This window comes from Bombus flavifrons, chromosome 8, assembly GCF_040668555.2.
Source record: "Bombus flavifrons isolate JBK064 chromosome 8, iyBomFlav1_principal, whole genome shotgun sequence".
Classification (NCBI taxonomy): Eukaryota; Metazoa; Arthropoda; class Insecta; order Hymenoptera; family Apidae; genus Bombus; species Bombus flavifrons.
In genome coordinates, this window is record NC_138449.1 from 8388118 (window position 1) to 8408807 (window position 20690).

The following is a 20690-nucleotide window of genomic DNA, read 5'->3' on the forward strand; positions in this document are numbered from 1 at the left end:
TTAATTATATAAGCACACTGTAATATTTTTATTAGATATCGTATATGTTGCAAAAATTTACAATATGAACTGATTTGAAGTATAAAGTTTTTATTGACAAATACTTCTCGTTACACTGTTTTAAGCAATAATCTATTATTCTCTTGTTTAATTTTTTGGACATTAAATAATTGTTGGTAGCTATTAATTTTATTGTAATGATAAAAATGAATGAAAATATTTTTGTTGCGAATTATCGACTAGAGAGTAGCCGGTCAGGTCAAACCAATCGGTCGATCTGGTCCTTTCTAAGGGTTTTTTTTACCTCACCTCGGAGTCGTTAGGTTTACAGCTCGGAGAGGACATGCAATTCGGAATTTCATAAAGAAGGGAATGAGCCTGCCCCTGCCATAAACGGACGGCCACTCAAAATTCCGAATAGCTTTATATATGTATATTACGAGGAATCTATTAATATATAGGAATAATTATTGTAGAAATGAAAACATTTCTGTATTTTGATATTTTTTATTGTTCTTTAACTATATATTATTTTCTATAATCTGTCAATTCTGAAAGATATTTGATGTTATTTTATGTACAGAAAATATGGGAGTGTTTATATTTCAATGATATATTTTTAAAATTTTTGTATTGTATGTATTTTTTAAATACAATCATTATTTATGTAGTTATAGTTGTAGTTATTACAAAATGTATAAAAAATATTAAATACGACATAGTGAAAGAGATACACATTAGCATGTGCATCAGATACATAATTCTTAAGTAGTAAGTAGCAAGTGTGTGTTTCATTTATAATTACTTTTATTCATTTTTGATTTAATAAATTTTTTTTTAATTTATCGTCTTGGAAAAGAAAATGAAATATACGGATTTATAGCTTCTATGATAAGGAACAATGTTGATTACCATAAGTTCTAGTGTTTTCTGTTAATAATAGCTATGTAATATTTGTTATGTACAATTACAAGTAGCTAAAAAGTTATGAATTATTCCTTTCTTTCCAAAATGAAAGATTCGGCGATCCGCTTTTGTGTATCGTACAGTTTATCACTTCGTTTCTAAAAATTAACATTGACTATTATTTCTTTTGTCTGAGGAAAATGACTATGTATTATTATTTTAAAAGTTTATTCAAATAAAAATAAAGCAATAAACTTACAAAAAACGATCTCTTAGAAGAAACGCTCTAGGTTGCACCCAATTCAATCTTTCACCATTGTAACATAATATTTGCGTCATTGTGATTTTTCGGATCTCTTCTAATTGATATAAGGTAAACGATCCTGGGGTATTTCCATTCTCATACCAATATCTGTCACCTGTATTATAATTTATGAGATGTTACATTAATCAGTGAAATTAATCATAAAATATATACTTCCAAAGCGAAGAGTCTTACATACTTTTGTAATGAATATAGACATCGCGGATCACTTACCAAAACGAATATTCCGAAAAGTACGGCCCAATAAACAAAGAAACGTTGGTCCTAAGACTGAGTCAGGTAATGGTGCTTCCGAAAGCAATCCTGTTACTAAATCTATATCCTCTACATTTCTGTAAATTGAAAAAGAAACTGTAAATAGTACTCGTTTCAACAACTAGTTAATGATACAAATTATTAACTATAAATTATAAATTAAAATGTATTCAGGTTCAAATAATAAATTGTTATAATTATATCTTACTTATAAACATTTCGAAGTCTTTCTATAGTATCTTTGGACATTGCTCCTCTAAGATGTTCAAAACTACTGACATGTGCTAAATTACAAAATGATCGCCATCTGACATAAGGTGGCAAACCATGATCCCTTCCCTGTTGTATGATCTGCGCAGCGTAATCCACGGGAATGTCGTTGCTTTTTCCATCATGGAAATATCGTTCCAAAAGTATTTCATTCAGTCCTGGTGGCAATGGCTTCCTAGAATGTCCCGCTGTCGCGGAAATTAAATCTTGCATCCTAGATCGTCATTAAAACCAAGTTCTCATGGGGCAATGTGTTAGCAGATCGTAACAATATTTAAAAAATTTTTATCTAAATTCTATATATACTTTTAACATATTTTAACATTTTTCTTTTAAATATTATTATAAAATCTTAAAATCGTAGTTGATATGTACAATGAAAATATAGATTGGATAAAACCGCTTTAGTTTTCTATTTGACAGAGTGTAATACCCTAACAGAATATTTATTCGAATAAATGATTTTACATCGCAATATATCATTTCGATCATCGCTCATCATGTCATCGGGATATGTTATTATACAATTTAAAAATTATGAATTTTTGTATTTAAAGGTCTAGACTATTATGAATCTTCGAACCTACAGATAGTAAGGATCACTTAACGTAAATAGTCTATTACATTCTGTAACTGATGCATACTTCGAAAGGTTGCGTTAAAAACTTTGCCATTTGAAGCAACAAACGACTGTACAAACGACTCTAACAATAAATAACTACGAGTCAAATAATTTACTTGAACTAATGCCATTTGGATTGACACACATTATTGTACATTAACCGTAACTATTTCTTTTGTTTTGATTGGAGGAACAAATACGAACGAAAACTTAATTTTAAAGACTAAACAATCAAATATTATCAATTACGCAATCACAATCGAGTTTAGTTTTTATAGTTAATCAATTATAGTATTCATTTAACTGACTAGATCTAATTAGAATTTTACTTGATATATAATTGATTTCTTAATATAAATATTAATTATACTAAATATGAAACTGAGTAAAGAAATTTATTTAAGTCTCATAAAATTTTTAAAATAGCATACTATTGTAGTATCATAAAAGGAGTTTAATTTTAGATCGGTCGAAAATAGAAAAAACCGTGTATGTCGTCCCTCTGTGTTTCGTTTACATTTAAAAGCGCCTATGTGACTAAAGTCACCTAATTCTTACAGAGGTATGAGAACAAAAGACGGTTTCGGTTTTCAAAGCGAGTATGTTGCGAGGAGCAGAGCTAATCGAGTCGTCGAAGAGTAGAGTCGTGAGAGTTGATCGAGTTGTCAGTGTTGTGGAGTTGTAGAGTTGCGGTGAGAGAGAGAGAGAGAGAGAGAGAGAGAGATTTATATCTTAAATTTCCGATACTACACTATTCAATGTTAAAAAAAGATATTGGAAAGTCCCGTAATATCACAGTCGATTGTCAAAAATTGTTGAAAGTTAACTATATTTTAATAGAAAAATGTTTACAATTAGAAATTTTTAATAATTCTATGATTAATATATAAGGTAGCTTAACGGTATCTTGATGATCTTTATCTGTAAAATTATGATTTTTAATAATTCTTTAGAATAGTTTAAAGCATATTTTCTGTTCATGAAACGGAGTACGTATCCACTACCATTTGGCATATCATAGCAGAATCCTCGTGTATTTACAGCATGTAATTTATGTTCAATAAAATAATTGATCTTGTGAAACCTATAGTCAGACGTACACCGGACTAATCGTATCTTGTGCTATCACGTCGAACTCTATTAGCTACATGTATATGCATATATCTTTCGATGATTAAATCTTATGAGATGTATGTATGCTTAGGGATGTTTTTCATTAAAATTATATTTATATGTAATTTCAACTGACCTGTAGCGCCAGCAATCAGGCGATCAATAGCACCAGCTTCATAGAACTCTTGCGGAGCGTAGAAGGCCGATAGTAAGGACCTTTCTCCAGACTTTAACGCCGATCGCGAGTCAACTAGGTCGAGGGTTTTTGGGGTCAGCGTGGCAATGAAGAAGAGTCCAGCAGAGGCGGCAGCGTTTGAAAGTGTCGCATCCGTTCGAGTATCGTAGCCTCGAAAGTATCCTCGATGCGTTAAGCGTAACTGATATCTTCCAGTTTTCCAAAAAATCGAATCATTTTACATACACATATATACAGTACCATCCATAAGTATCTAGACACTATCAAATTATTGCAAATATGCAAGTATACTAGAAATGAAACTGTAAGGTTTAATTTGAATCTCTGGTCTTATTTCAGGCAACCATATAAAAAAGTAGTAAATATCGATGAGAACACTAGTTAAATAATAAGAGTATTTGATTCCAGCTATGGTAGCAGATAACAAACTGACAGTAGAGGAACGTTTTTCAATCATAACTTTGAAAATATAAAGAATATATGAACCTTTAGATTGAAATGTACTATTGTAAGTGTCTAAATAGTTATGGGTTATAGCCATATCAATAAAATAACTATACAATTATTAATAAGACCGAATTAAAATTTTGTGGTGCGTATATAACGAATGAAACTGTTAATCCGTGAAATTAATTATAAAAGGAAAGAGAGAACACGTACTTGTCGAGAGTTGTTTCTCCGAGAACAACGGGTAGAAACTCGTTATAAGTTATATGCTCCATTTCTGCGATAACGATCCTTCTTGCTTCCTGATAGAGTCTCTCGTCATCCCAGTGAGGATTCAGTCGTCCTAGCTCTGTAGCGACTCGGTTATGTTCACGCAGAAAAAGTACATGCATTAGAGTGAGACCGGGGTTCTCGTTTACCCGTGAATCCCCGCTAAGAAAACATGGGAAAGCTTTGTTCGCGCTTCTGCAACTTTCATACTTAGGCGAAGGCATGGGCAAGTTTTTCCTCTGTGTATTAAGCAAACCACCCTTGCCGGATCGCAGAGCTTGCGCTACATCTTCGGAACTCCCATAAACAGGGGAAAGGTCTAAGTACGATGACGCTTGGTTGATTTGCTGCCGAGGACCCAATTTGCATCCCTACGTAGAGAAATACTTTTACACTGTTTGGTAAGTATCGCGTTAAGACATTTTAACTAAGAACAAAATTAATTTCTACTCAAATCCATCATAATTTATTGAATAAAACAATGCTACTGATGGATAATACAAGAACCGACAAGACTTTCTCACTTATCTAATACTTAGTAAACACGTTACATATCAGGAATTCCTGCAAAGAGTTCCTGCAAGGGATTTCATTCACACGCTATATTTCAATTACCTGTAGCGAATTTCCTGGGTGCGGCGCCGATCTAGAATATTCCATGCAGCCGACAACATTATTGGCTCGGATTGGAAAACATTCTGGATGAAAGTGTTCGTAATCCACGTCGCAACATTTTAGTCTCGCCCCATCGGGTAGTTCCATCTTTGGCGTGTGCGCGAGATCGTGAATGAGGAATTGACCAAAGAGCGCGGTGAGCGCCATTAGATACGGATGTTTAAGATCGGATCCTCCGGAATGAACTCTCAAAGAGACGTCCCTGGCGCTAGGTAAATCTATACGCGGTAGAGAAACACCATCGACGTATTCAGTTGGCAAGAACCGTATATAAGCTTCTAGAGCTGCGCCCCAAGTCGGATGCAAACCGTTATTGCATTTCCCGCTGTGCGTTCTGTAGCGAGGATCGATCTTCTTGCAGCTGGCCATCACTTGCAAATATGTAGGCGAGTCAGGACAACTGATTGCAGTTACCGATGGTAATACGGAAGATGCTTCTTTTGATGACATGTTCAAAGCTTCTACTAGCATTACGGCCATCGTTTCTATCCGTAGAGCTTTCCTTGAGAGATTCTGAGCGTGTTCGGTCATTTCATGTGACACACCGAGGTACCATGAAGGAGAACCGTGATTCAAATGTGTCCGCGAGTTCAGGATTGCTCGCTCCGCCTGATCGTATTTCTCCATCGAAATATTTGTACGCCTACCCAGATCCAGTAACATATTTGACGGTAATGTAGTACCTTTGATGAGTACCAACGTGGCAAGGAATCTGCGAATCGAAATCTGAAGATAGAAAATATAGCTTGTCTCTATCTATATTACCGCACATAATTATCCGAATATTACGATCGATCTGTTTTTATCTCATTATGTATATTGTTTCCACTTGTAGTTAAGCTTCAGTTTTTGATAGTGAAAACGATGGTAACGGTTTATATATAATATTAAAATTCAATGGCAACGGCAGACCTTTAAAAGAAATAAAACTGTGGGAACAGAAAGCATTTATATGATAATAAATGCAGATTCTTGCAGCAATTCTAGTTCGTTCGAGAGTAATCTTGTGAGAAAAAAATTCATCAATTATCTGTAATAAACTTGGGAATAACATACCCATAGAAAATAACTTTACTACCAGTATCGTGGGAACGAAAAGGTAACATTCATTTCTTGTTACAAGCAGTACAATCATTGTTAGGATAAATACCTATTGGTATTTTATAATCTTATGGGTCATCAAGATCACTATTAAAGGAATCTAATCATAACAAAGATAATATCTGCTAAGAACTTTGTTTACTAAGCAATAAATAATAATGTATATAAATTGATTTTTTATATTTAATTATTTATAGCAATAACATACTATAACGATAGTACAAAGTATTTTTCTATATCGAAACTTACATTATATTTCTTTCCTATTAATTACTTTCTTCGTACCGAAGGAAAAGAAAATGACTAATTAAACGTGACAAAAGCTGAAACTTTCGTAGTAGTATGAAACCCCTGACTATTAAGATTGTGAGAATATAGAAGGTGTTGAGAACACCATGATAATCTTGTACCTTCCACTTGAAGTGAACTCGTGAGAAATCGTGTATAACTTCTATTATACAGTAGTATACCTTGACGTTACCTAATAATTGTCATGTAAATTCAATGGTTGTGTTATTACCTAACTTGACAATGACGCGATAGAATCAACCATTAAAAACACAATTATAGGGTTGGGCACATTCGGATTAGAAGTTCTTGTCGTTTCTACATCCGCATTGCAATTGAAATGAAGTATGCGACAAAAATAGCTAATTTTTCACACGATACAATTAAATATATATAGGAAAAATTCGTATTATAATTTCTCCATAGATTAATCTTCTCGTTAATAAAAAACGACGCCGACACGAAGCAAATCGCGTGACTGACTAATGTCTGTTCTGTTGCAGATACTGCAATGGATCTTAGAGACCTTGTCTAGGAGATGGCATTTCGCCTCATTCTGTACGGAGTACTGTTTGTCATTCTATTTATCGCGTCGTCTTATTTAATATTAAATTCATTCATCCTTTCATCCACATATATCTTGGAGTTAAGTCTGGTACTTAACTATTTTTTTTATCATACCGACGGGATACATGGGCGACCTTAAGAAGAGATTAAAGAAGATTCGTTGTTTGACATTTAACTCTTCCCTGGTTCTTTTGTGACTTTCTTACGTAATCTTTTCTGCGTCCACGAATAGTGCCTGTACAAATCGATGAAAGTTATTTGGAAACATGGTTTGCTCTTGCTGAAGAAAATTTTCAAATTCCCACTAAAAATAAATAGATATAATCATGCATAAACGTTATTTTGAGATGTGACTTGATAACACTGATGTTGGTAAATCATTAATGCTATATCTATATCAATTATTTGACGATTTTTCCTGTTTCTCTATTTTTAAGTAGGTACACATAAGTACAATTAAAGTATATATAAAAAAAATTTCTGGTTGTATATATAATCTACTATATTTTAGAGTTTCTAAAAATTTATATCTCATATGATTTCATATATTTTTTTTACTAGTAATTACTTTGAAATGTCTTTTTGTGAATGATGATGAACTGTCTTTTAATTATATGTCAAGAACATTACCTAGAAAATATATGCCTATAAATATTGATTTAAAAATAATAATAAAAAATGTAAAAGGAACCATGACCTTTAAGAGAAACATGTTTCATAATATATTTTTTGTCAAACTTTTGATGACATGGTGACAAAGGTATTCAACGCAATAAATTTCCATTTTGAAAGATTTATAACTGAAAGTTAGCTTTCTGATACATCGGTATGTATATCAATAAGTCTGTTTTATATTCTATCTCATGTAAAATATACATTTTCTTGCACGAACATTAACAATTCTTCTTAATAAGGATATTTATAAATATCAATCTGATGCAAGTACAAAATAAATGTTATTATATTGTTACGGGTGTTATATTGTTGTATTATATTGTTGTAAACGGGTGAAGCTTTCCAAGAGTTATATATGTCAAAAATTTGTTTATATTAATAGTATTATTGATATTTACTACGAAATTAATATTTATTCAAGAATAAATACAAGTACATGTGATCTTTTTTCTTGCATTAAGATTACATTGTAAACTAAATATTGAAATAATATATAAAATATAAATTACAAAATATTTGCTTGTAACAACTTCAAAAAATAAATTATGTAACTTTTATTAGGAAAATAAGTCACTGTGCATTGAGTGATTATACTCACACATGTTTGTTTTGCTGACACACACGTGTTTCTATGATCTATGCCAAATCCACTCACTGAGAAAGTAGGCGGCACATTACTAATGAATTTTTAAAACATTTTTAGTTTCTTTTCATTAATTAATTAATATACTAGATGAAATTTTAAACACATAATTATCTGTAATGTTGACATTATTTTAAAAATGCAAATGGAAAAATCATTTTCAAACGTTAAATTATGTCAAACATTCGGATGAAACAACTTTATTCACAAAAATTATTCAAGTATGTAGTTGTAATCATAGGTCGCGATTCGAGATGTACCGAAGTATGTAGTCGAGATATCGTTTATCTCGCAAAATGAAAGCGGAAACACTCACCGTGACAGGAAAAGAAATATACCGTTGACCGGCCTTCGTTTCACACACAAGTACATTTTTTCCAAAACTATCGTATCAGTAGTAATTGACAGACAGTAATTGATTGTACATTAATTACAACAACGTACAACAGAATTCATTTGCCTCGTAAAATTTCGCAAGAACCGCGCCGAGTATACACAAGAGCACGGAGCGGTAAACCTGAACTGAGACCGATCCTCGAACGAAAGTAAAACTGCAGTCCGTTCCGTGGGTTTAAAGAGTGGGGCCCAGTAAGAATCACGCTAGTATAGGATGTCAACAAGGTACGCTGAACCAACGTATATAACTCTTATAAATACGGTAAAAGCGCATCATTCCTGCAACCGGATTGGTATTATGAACAAGACCAAGGTTTACCTTTCATAGTCTATGTTATCCGTAGTCGCGGTTGGACGTACAGTTTCAAGGATCCAAAGTACATTAGCACTTTCGTGTACATAGCACGCTGTATGTGCATAATTACATGCGTGTTCTTTTACAGCATACCTCTCGTATAGGGTCTTAGTGCCATTATACTGTGCTAATTGACACTTATAGGCTCGACTATAACGTTGTCCAAAGATTAAGATTCTTGGGGACGACGTTGCGAATGATTAACTGCGTTGGTTATGCACAGTCTTATATACGCCTACAATCTTCATGCGGTAATCCGTAAAATAGTATGTATTACGCGTCTCGTGCGATTATTTATGGCGCGCGTAGGGAGATAGATTAAAATTAAGAGAATGAAATAACTTTATAAGAATTATTTGTGTGCTAATAACAATCTATATCTGCTTTCAACAAACAGTTGATGTCAATTGTTTCAAAAATAATCAAAGTTAAGTGATGGGGGTCACATTTCGTATTGAATATGAAGATTTTTGCCTCATAAACGTGAATTTAATATTACATATTGGTATGTAAAAGAGAAAGATAAGTAAAATAATATGTACTTCGTGATTATTAAACTGGCTTACTTAAAGGTCAATGATAGCAGATGAAAGTTATACAATTTTATATTAACATGTTCAATACATTCTTTAATAATATTTTTGAAAATCCTTATTCCTAATTAATAAGAAGTATAGTATTTTTGTAGTCAACTTTCCTGTATTCGTAATAAACAGTAAAGTTCTCCAAAGAAAAATTTATATAATAATGGATAAAAAAAATCTTTTCTTAGATTGGATATAATAAATAAATAACAAATAACTTCTTTTGAAAATTAAATTTTATATCTTGGATCCAGGGTTTCTATAACTGTTCAAAGATAAAATTGTTATTAGAGAGGCTTTGAGCACTTTTATTTTCGCTCCATGTGTCACTGTTTACATTAGTCATTTCTTGCTATCTTTTGCTCCCATGATAATTGTTTATTTAAAATGTATTGAAATTATCTATGATTGTGTTCATATTATGGTGTTAATATTTATTGCTGTAATTACAAAAACCGTTTCTAAGAATGAACATCGTCTGTATTTTCAAGTACTGCTCCACTATATGCTAAGTCCCAATAATGTTCTACTTGATGTTTCTTGAAATGTTCACGCGCCATTTTTTCAATCGGGCAAACTTTGAATTTGATTTCTCCAAAATGACGTTGTTTACTAGTACCTTCCCATACAAGAACACATTTGTTCGGTACATCATTTCCGTTATCTTTTATAATATCTTCCTCCCATTTAATCCGGTTCATCATTAGTCGTTTGTATTTACTTAATTGTTTGGCTCCTCCTTCAACAACAACAACATTGCAATCTCGGAAGAGCATTACACAGCCTGTTAGATAAAGTTGCTTTGCGTTTGTTTCCACTTTAAACTTTTTTGAAGCATTATTTAAAAGATCACGTATTCTGTAATGACAGTATTACTTTTTACATGATACGTATATGTATTATATAATTAGATAGTATTTATTTACGTGTCCTTTAAGCTCACCTATAAACAGCTACATGTACACCAAGTGTAGTATCCTCTTTAATTTTTCTTGCCTTCTTTTCCCGTCGCTGATCAGCAGTAAGTCTTCGAGCTGCATTAGCATCCTCATGTGCCTTTAATCTTTTAGCCATTTGTTGTCGGACATGAGCTTCTATTTTCGTAGGATCTTGTACAGCTTCTGTACCTAATACTCGCATAAGATTCGAAATTCGTAATTTTGGTTCTGGAGGAGGTTCAAGACCCAATCGTATTTTCTCTTGTTCTTCTTTCCATGCCTCTCGTCTATTTTGCCTACGTAATTTCTTGCGTTCCTTTTTCGTTAAAAATACAGGCATATATATTGGTTTCAAAGGGTCAGCTAAAATAAAAAAAATAATTAACCAAAATTACATATTTGAAATAAGCGTTCTCTAAAAAAATGTATTAGGTAGTGCATACTTGGTGGTCGCATTTGCGTGGGATGTTCTACAAGATTTGTGATAGTAGAACTTTTAATAGTAGTAGATTCATCTTCGTTCGGATATCCTCCTGTTAATATAACAGAATCCCACCATTCTACATTAGGCACATCTTCACTAAGAGCTTCTGTTTTCGGCGCTATGAGTGCCAATTTAGTTGCAGAACTTATACCAGTCTTTCTAGCAATTTGACTAATCTCATTTTGTAATTTTTCTAATTGGGCTTTCATACGAATTCTTTCTGCTAATTGCTGGAATTTTCCAGGTTCGTGAAATTTGAGTGTCCGTTTGCCCCGCACTGCAGGTTTGACACCTATCCTATTATCAAAAAAGTGGGTGTCTTGAATTTCTTCTGGACCTTTTGATTCTTGCAACTGGGCTTTAAATTCTTCACGTTTTTTTGCTCGAATATTAGCTTTTAATGTTGGTACCACTTGTGTGAGTTGCACTTCCTTGCCAGTTATATCTACAGTTCTGCCAGATTCATCCAAAATTAGCGGAGTTGGTTTATCTGGGACACTAACATTTCCAAGTAATCCGGAGCTTAGTTTACTTCTAATTTGTGCTTGCAAAGCAGCAATTTTTCTTGCTTTGTCAGAATCTGTTTTACTTAATAAACCTTGATTGTACATGCTTCCTACTGTTGGTAAAGAATCTCGTGCTTTAAGTAGAGGTTTTACTGGGGCAACTTCTTCTTGTTTTATAGCTTTCAATGCTCTTTTCCTTTCCTCGATTTCTCTTTGGGCATTTGCCATCATTTGTTTTATCTAAATAAAAATAATAAAATAATATAAAATAAAAGCAATAATACTATATGAATTAATATAGTAAATATATCAACATGTTTATATTAGTTCACATTGACATGAGTTTATACCTTATCTGCAGATAGTTGTGCTTCTGTTGTTTTTTCATTTTTGACTTCATCATCCTTAAATCTAGGTTTCTTTGCATCTTTGTCCTTATCCTTATCTTCCACATGATTTCGTTTTTTACTTTTCTGTGCTGCTTTGGCATCATCATATATTGTGAATATTTTTTCCGTCAATTTTAAAGCTTTCTTGTCTTCCAATAAAGCAGATAATTTATCTACATTGTTGGAAATATTATAAAAGTATATTATTTGTGTCATAGAAATTACATATCTATAATAAAACTTATGATTACTCATTAAATTATTTATAAGAAAATATAATTCTGATGCACTTCATTCTTTGCTACGATAAAATAGGAATGTATGTGAATAGTATAATAATAGCATAATAAATAGTGTTATAGTATAATTAATAAATAATACAATCAAATGATGTGATGATTGATAATCATGTAAGTGATTATTACAAACCTGCCGTTTTGCGTTTATCATAACCTGAAGTCATACAATTGACAGCCGTGGTAACAATAGCAGGTTCCCCAAAACCGAGAAATTTATGTACTGCTTTTTCGATTTGTGGTTTCATTTCATCTATTTCTTTCCTTGTTAATGCCATTTTATTAAATATGTCAATATTTGTTTTAAAGAATTAATTACGATGATCACGGTCGTATACAATATACATTATACATAGGTTCGAAGGAGATATCATTTTGATGTCATATGCATCTGTAATATTAATTCCTCTACTAACCGCATAGTGGCGCGATCATGAAACTACCCAAGCGCGCATGTGCATTTGTAGCGGTCTAGCGACTACTGCGCCTGCCACTACATATTCGAATATAAAGGAGAAACGAGTAAAGAGAAAAAAATGCGTGTACTGTGTTATGTTGCAAAGGATTCGTTATCTAAAAAACTTAAAAATGTTGATTTAGAAAAGAAATGGAGGGAAGCCATTCCTGATATAACAAAATTGAACTCACAGTTGATATATGAAAAACGTTTTAAGCATCATAATGAAAAAAGAAGTGATTCAAAGAGACAATCGTAGTAACATACTTTCTTCTGGTAATTCTGTAGTGCACATTGTATGTCGTTATAATAATATAGTAGTAGAACTATCTTTATCCTGTTTCATTTATTTTAAAATGTTTTGAATGAACAATAACTTTCCATTGATTATTAAGTGCTTACTTTAATTTTCAAATTTTGAGTCAAATAACGCATTACTTCTGTTACTAATGACAAACGCGTATGCGCGTGCTGGAGGAGTTTCATAATGGCGTCATCATGTGGCTAGTAAGGGAATTAAAATATGTACATCAAAATGATAACATTCCCCCACCACCAAAAATTGGAAGAGTTGCTGAACCTATGTATAAGATAGCGGAATTAATTCTTTTATAAATTCCTCAATTTAATACAAAATTAGGTACTTCACGACATAACCTCTATAAGTTAAAGGATCATCATAACATCTGTTTATAAAACAAGATTTTTTTCCAAATTAGATATTGGTAAACATACGCAAATATTACCGACGTCACATTGCAGTGCCGTAATTGTTATTTAGTTATTCAGGTGTCTTCAGTCATCGTGGTAATATATATCAGGTAATACCAATAAGTTTCCCAGGATGTTCACGAAAATATTCCTAGAGTATGTAATGCTAGTGAAAACTGAATATAGGAAATTTTTAAAATTAGTTTTATTACTAAATAAATAATAAGACTTGGGGAGGATACGTAGTGGTGTACTATTTAAAAATGAAAATAAACAATAGGTAAATTTTGAAAAACTGTAATATTTTTTTAACATATGCGAGTCACCCAGAAAGTAATACCCGTTTTGAAATAACAATAATACAAATACATTTTGAAAAGATTGACATGAATAAAGCTAGATGAGCTTTTATAAGCACATTCTATCGTGTTATATGGCTTCTATACGTAGATGGATGTTATTTTCTACACCACCCTCGTATTTATTAGTATGTAATATAAAATTATCACTATACTAAAATTTTGATGTAATTGTATATATATAAATACTAAAATATGTAAATAGATGAGATGTATACACTTATATAATCAAAATGGGTAGAAGAAAAAAAACAAATGTTACGTAAAAAGAAAATTAAAATTTTTTAACAAATCCTGATTAAAATTTTTTGAAGTATCATTATTTTGCTTCGTTCTGAAAAGTAGAAATGTTATAAATTAATTCAGTCAGAATGTTTGAAGGTAAATATACAAATAAGGTTAAAATGTATCTTTTATACCTTATTGTTTTATAAATTCTTTTATGTAGGCCTCCTTCTAAAAGCTACTTTTTACTTTTTTTTATTTTTGTTTCATATTAACTTAATGGGCTTTATTAATAAATCGATAATAACGCAATATGTGATAATTATTACAATATATGTATCTTGTGAAAGAGACAAATGTTTTGCGTAAACTTCTGAAACCTGCTCTTTAGACTTTAGACACTGGACATCTGTTGCTGCAGAGTATGATAGAAATTCCTAAGAGGTCACTCACGCGTAATGAATCTAGATACAACCCACGCAAACGATACCAACGATACCAACTTTAGATGAAACTAGTGATGCAAATCCACAAAATAGCATATGTGATGGTTCTGAAAAATTTGTTACTTTAGATATTTACCTCACTGTAGTTATCAATAATTTCTACATTATGTCCCCACGCATATGGTTATTAATATGAAAATTTATGAAAGTTATATATCTTTTCAAAGCAGAAAGTTTCTAAACATTTGATTTATTAATGTGATGTACAAATAACATTCAATTGATAATAGAGCTTTTGTTACGTTTATAATTTTGGTATTAAATTGCCATCATAGTAAACTTCTCATGATTTTATTTTTTTTTTTTTGTTATTCTTTCTTATTTTATTTTAATAATTTTGGTGAATTAATTAATTTATTGTTCATTAGATAGAGTACAAGAAACAAATATATGTAGATAGAATTCTAAAAAGTAGCTGTTCCTAATCGAGTAACAAGCTAATGAGGAAATTCAATGGAATTTTTAACAGTTTTGATCTACCCAATTTTAGTTTCGTAATATTTGGAAAGGAAGCAGAAAGGTATCGCATTTTAAAATATATAGCGTTAAATCATGTTAAGTATTGAATGAGTTCAATAAGACTTACAGTATCATGTAAACTTGTTACAACGAAATGTATGAGGGTATAGGGGATGAAAACAGCTGTGGAGGATAGTCGAATAGCAGTGGACCGACAACCGCAAATGAGAATGGTAGAGGGAACTATGCTGTTCCACGCTTCCTTGGTGACCGATGAGGCCAATTCTAGGAACCACATTTGTTTCATTCGAAACTGTTGTTCTAAACTTTTCTGTTAATTGAAACGAAGAAATTGAAACTCGTAACTGTTGTTTTAGGCTGCTATCGAGCAGGAATTTTACAAAAACTGCGGATGCAGTGTGGACAAATACTGGAAGGAATCGAGTTACCTTCACTGAGAAATACATTGATTAAACCTCTTTAAATAGCCTTAAGAAAGCTTACCTGGCTGGAACTGTATAAAGAGGATTGGTAACTTCGGTTGAAAGCCGCTCGTTTTTTGCAATTAATAGAAATATCTTTCGCGCAAGATATTCTACGACCACGGTATCGATTATTGTACTTATGACACTCGAAGTTCATTAGTTTGTTGTGAAAGCGTCGCAGTTAATTACGTTTGAATTAAGTTTATTGCAAGATCTTGTTATCATTGAAAATAGAAGAAGAAAATGTATTAAAGAAAATGATTCTAATAAAATAGAAAGAACTACTTTGTAAGGAAATTGATTAAATTGTAAAAAAATGTTAATAAAGTAATTAAAAGTTAATAAGGTCCTGGCAAATGTCGTAGCAAAAATGTCCTTTTAATATCCATATGTATTCATTATTAATATTCTATGCTAAGCTAAGGCTAAATCCTAGTACTCTTGCGCCTCGTGTTTCTTCCCAGCACTTTTTTCACTTAGGCAAACTTTGAGTTCAATTTCTCCAAAATGATACTGCGTATTAGTACTTTTTCATACAAGAACGTGTTTGTTCGGCGTATCATTTCGGACCCTGTCTTTTATAATATCTTTTTCTCGCCGGGCACGATTCATCATTAATCGTCTATATTTATTTAATTCTTTGGCTTCCACATCAACAACAACAACTCATAAGAGTATTACACAACCTTTTAGATAAAATTGTTTTGCAATTTATTTTCACTTTAAATTTCTTTGAAGCATTATTTAAACGACCACGTATTCTGTAAACTGCTACATGTACACAAATCGCGGTATCCTCCTTAATTTTTCTTGTCTTTTTGTCCCATCGCTGATCAGCAGTAAGTTTTCGAGCTGCGTTAGCATCTTCGTGTTTAATCTTTTAGTTATTTGTTATCGGATGTGAGCTTCTATTTTCGTAGGACCTTATACAGCTTCTGTACCTAATACTCGTATAAGATTCGAAATTCGTAATTTTGGCTCTAAAGGAAATTCAAGGCCTAATCGTATTTTTTCTTGTCCTTTAAATACCTCGCGTCTATTTTGCTTACGTAATTTCTTGCGCTCCTTTTTCATTCAATATGCGGGCATATATATTTAATTTCAAAGAGTTAGCTAGAAATTTGAAATAAGCGTTCTTTAAAAAATATATTAGATAGTGTATTATAGCTGGTGGCCGTATTTGCGTGGATGTTCTACAAAATTTCAGATAGTGGAACCTTTAACAATAATGGGTTTGTTTTTGTTCGGATATCTTCTTGCTAATAAAACAGAATTCCACCATTCTACATTAGGCAGATTTTCGCTACAAGCTTTTTACGTACGCTAATTTAGTTGCATTTTGCAATTTTGCAATTTTTGACTTACATGAATCTTTTTAACAATTTGGCTAATCTCATTCCGTAAGTTTTTTAACTGGGTTTTCATATAAATTCTTTCTGTAAATTGTTGGAATTTTCCAAGTTTATAAAAATACGCTATGTATACGTGTATTACGATACGTACACGTATCGCCGTATGAACCCGGTCTTATAGTTCGACGCAAAGCCGTTAATCCTTCGCCGAACGCGAGATAAGATTAAAACCAAAATTACCAATTACTTTCCACTCTACGGCGTGTATACCAAAAAAAGCTTTCTCATCGAATTTCATTTGTAATTTATCTCGGTAACCGGGTTCTTTTTTCTTCGGTGGTGTTAGGAAAGCGTACATTTTCATCGCGTGCGACGCGATATCGATGCCGCTAGTGGCAGCTCCACTGTCCGCGCGGAATACTGAAACGTACATCACCATCCGTACTACTAATATTCAGTCAGTATCGGGTCAGTCGTGTTTCTTCGTAAATTTAACGATTTTACTGGCAGACGTGGCCACGTCCCGAAATGATGTACGGTTTGCTCGTATGACTCGGTAGCTAATGCTTTAATATGCGCAAAGGGTGCCATGCCCGTGTCACGCGGATTACCGCTAATTGTAGTTTATGCTTTATACTACGCTATTCTCTTGTACGTTCTGCCGTCCGTTGGGTATTCGATATATACAGGCCCGTACATTTACCTGTATAGGTGAACGCACTTCCTATGAGTATATAGCTATCTATCTAACAATTTGCGAGAGCGCGCTCATTATGCATAACGTACAGCTTGTACAAGTTAGTTGCTTCTAACTAAGTACAAATGTTATCGTTTCCGAAGATACCGGAAATTCGAAAGCTTCTTTGCTCGAAATTTACAAATCTATTTCGTATATTATCCTTCGAAAGTATTCGGGCCATAATATAAAATTGAACAATTTTGTTTTTCTTTAGTCGTCAGTTTAATGGTGAAAGTTTCAAAGCTATTAGAACCAGAAGCGTGCATTATCGATGATGATCAAATGGTACCTACTTTGATTTCATAACGTGTCGTAATGTTTACACAACTCAAACACGTGACGGAAAGGAAATGTCAGAGATAATCATAATAGAAGTTGCCTTATAAAATCGTACGAAAAGTTTTTTGATTTTGAGAGGTTGAACAGTCTTTGTGTTAGTTGAAGAAGAATTTCTTTTGTTTGACTTATAATTCAGAAAATTAAACCGTCTGAAAAGAAAGAGATCTTTAAATAACAAGATGGTTGTGCAAAGTTCGACGAATTATGAATACCAATTTTGTTATTGTATATTAAGTTTTAGAAATCATAATGTCATAATATTTTACTATACACAACAATAAAATAATTGCAAATTTCTTTTCAATTTGTGATTAAATTACATCGTGTCATATACATATGTCATACAAACATCGTGTCATAACATAATTACGATAATCTCATTATAGCATAATGAAATTCGAAAGTTTTCTATGTTAGGTATTCAAATACTTTCCTGAATCGCTATATGTATTATTAGTCAAACAGGCTCTCCACTTAGAGTCCTTATCTTTAAAAATAACGCAACACTTTAGAAATTAAACCGAAGCGTAGCGTAGCGCAAGTCCAAGGACAGGAAGTTCAAACTTTCTCGGTTGTCATGTCCGTGTGTTCGTCAGTTTCGCTAACATAACCGAGCACTGCACCCCTATCTCGCAATTAAACGTGCCTATATCCATACCGTGTATCCAAACAGAGGATCTCATGTATGTTCACGGCCAAACAGCCGCGTATGAGTGAACCAGCATCGAGACAGTCGATTGCGTGGATATTCTCGTCTCTTGGCACATCTCTCCTATCACGGCGACGGGCCATCGGTTTGTTCGTTCGTTTTCAATTTTGTGATGATGCGCCCGCGTGACGCTGGCAACGGCAACACTAATTACACCGGTGTTTCTTCATCCGCGATCCGAATTCACCGGCGCGTCGTTTCTATTTCAAAATGTCGTTATTCCGGTGACAGTAAAACCGTACAGTCACTTTGAGTGTTCCGAATATCTAAATATGATTATAATAGCGAATGCGAGAGGATGATTCTGTTTTAATTAACGTTCCGCCGCGTCCTTGTACGATGTAACACTTTGTGTCGTGCATTTGATATATATTTAATAATACTTATTAAATGCTTAGATACCACATAAGCAGAAATACACTGGTTTACGAAAGTATTTTGAACACACAGCGAAACTTTTATGTATATTCCGTGTCTGTTATATAAAACATTCTGCACTATTACGTATATACGTAACGTATATTTGGGAGGGATATTGGATACAAAAATAACTAGTTTGATGCTAATTAAGGTTAATAGTTGCTAGAGTTCAGAGATCATGTAGTTAAATATCACATATATGTAATATTTATTAGTATTTTTTATTACACAATATCAGACACAAAATGAATCAATATCATTTAGCATCGTGAAAGTATTTATAATAATAAAAAGTTAGACGTATTAATCTCAGAATAAAGTCAAAATAAGAAAGATATTATATATTTTCTCTTACCTCTTGTTAATTTCTTCTTTGCACGAATATAACTTTTATTAGCAACCATTAATGACTTGTTGAAAGAGATCTCAATTGTTGCGATACGCGAAAGGAAAACCGTAAACTATACATACCATTCTCTGGGAAGATATGTTTGATAACGTCAGACAGAACTTATGCTTTGGTTATATCGTTAATCTTCTAGTCATTGTACTTGTTCGTGTCGTTCACATAATCTACATTTAATCTACAATGCTCTTAGTGTCCGAATAAGCTTGTCGTATCTAATATGGATTTCTATCAACGAACAATATATTATTACATATTCACAATCGTTGAGAAAATCTTGATTATGAAAGTTCATGAAGGTATGCAAACATACAGAATAAAATCATGAAGGTAGTTAAAGGTATAATTCATTTTTCATTCTCGTTTATCATTTGACGTTGAACCTCTCTTAGCAAATGACGCAGGAAGATTAAGATATTGTGGAATTCATTTATGTAAGTAATTAGATAAACGCGAAAAATTGAGTAAACACATTGGTAGAAGTCTAAGAAAATCTATAAAATTGTGTAAAAGGTTTAAATAGAGATTTCTACTTGTTTGGTAAATTGTTGTTACGTAATATAAAATTTTATATATTTAAGCTCAAAAAAATTATACGGATATGCGGTATTTTGGGTTTAGTCAGGAATAAAAATAACAATATACATTTTCTATAATATATTTTACATTATAAACCAACCATATATCATCATAATAATATCTTATACTCTTAAGCCTAAGCGTGTTTTATCCTATATTCTCGTTTATATACTTCCTTCATATTTATACTTTGTTTACTTCTTCATAGTATTTATATATATATTTTTTATTTATATTCATCATTATTTATAATATACTTTATATGCTATATTATGTATACATAATATCATACACGTTTTTTTTTCACGCACGTCCCAGGGCGTCTCGCGTTTCCATTGTTATATCCTGTGAAAATTGTCTTTTGGAGGTATCTTCCATCATTTTTCTCTATGTGCACGTGCACGTGTGCATCTATTTTTTTTCTTTTCTTTTTTTAAGTAATGTCACCTGTGTGATTCGTGTATAAAGTGTACGTTTGTATCATCCATCCCTATGTGTCTATCTGTTTCACGTGTACGTGTATTTTACTATTTTATAGGTATACGCGTGTACATATATGTGTATGTGTGTATTGGCCTGTATTCGCGCACGCGCACCTGATACATTATCGCGTATCATCTCTGTCACGTCGTTAGAAATTACA

At 32.4% G+C, this 20690-nt stretch overlaps 3 protein-coding genes across 3 annotated transcripts; all 3 read right to left on the bottom strand.

Annotated features, from left to right (window-relative positions):
• Window positions 1-541: 541 nt before the first annotated feature.
• On the bottom strand, window positions 542-9638 carry LOC138182207 (peroxidasin). Its single transcript, XM_069117808.1, has 8 exons — window positions 8670-9638; window positions 5020-5791; window positions 4348-4775; window positions 3628-3875; window positions 1695-1944; window positions 1445-1563; window positions 1166-1325; window positions 542-1064 (listed from the first exon to the last, which is right to left on the bottom strand). The coding sequence occupies exons 1-8, from the start codon at window positions 8723-8725 to the stop codon at window positions 986-988; spliced, it is 2112 nt and encodes a 703-aa protein (XP_068973909.1). The 5' UTR covers window positions 8726-9638; the 3' UTR covers window positions 542-985.
• Window positions 9639-9933: 295 nt separating this feature from the next.
• Window positions 9934-12698, bottom strand: Prp3 (pre-mRNA processing factor 3). The gene is made up of 5 exons (XM_069117810.1): window positions 12435-12698; window positions 11967-12178; window positions 11070-11856; window positions 10632-10989; window positions 9934-10546 (listed from the first exon to the last, which is right to left on the bottom strand). Exons 1-5 carry the CDS (start codon window positions 12577-12579, stop codon window positions 10150-10152), a joined length of 1899 nt encoding a protein of 632 aa, XP_068973911.1. The 5' UTR covers window positions 12580-12698; the 3' UTR covers window positions 9934-10149.
• A 3219-nt stretch (window positions 12699-15917) lies between these two features.
• LOC138182628 (U4/U6 small nuclear ribonucleoprotein Prp3-like) lies at window positions 15918-17294 on the bottom strand. Its single transcript, XM_069118662.1, is given in 6 exon segments — window positions 15918-16211; window positions 16213-16376; window positions 16379-16616; window positions 16672-16688; window positions 16691-16978; window positions 17096-17294. Coding segments are annotated over 6 exon segments (1200 nt in total).
• Between the last annotated feature and the right edge of the window lie 3396 nt (window positions 17295-20690).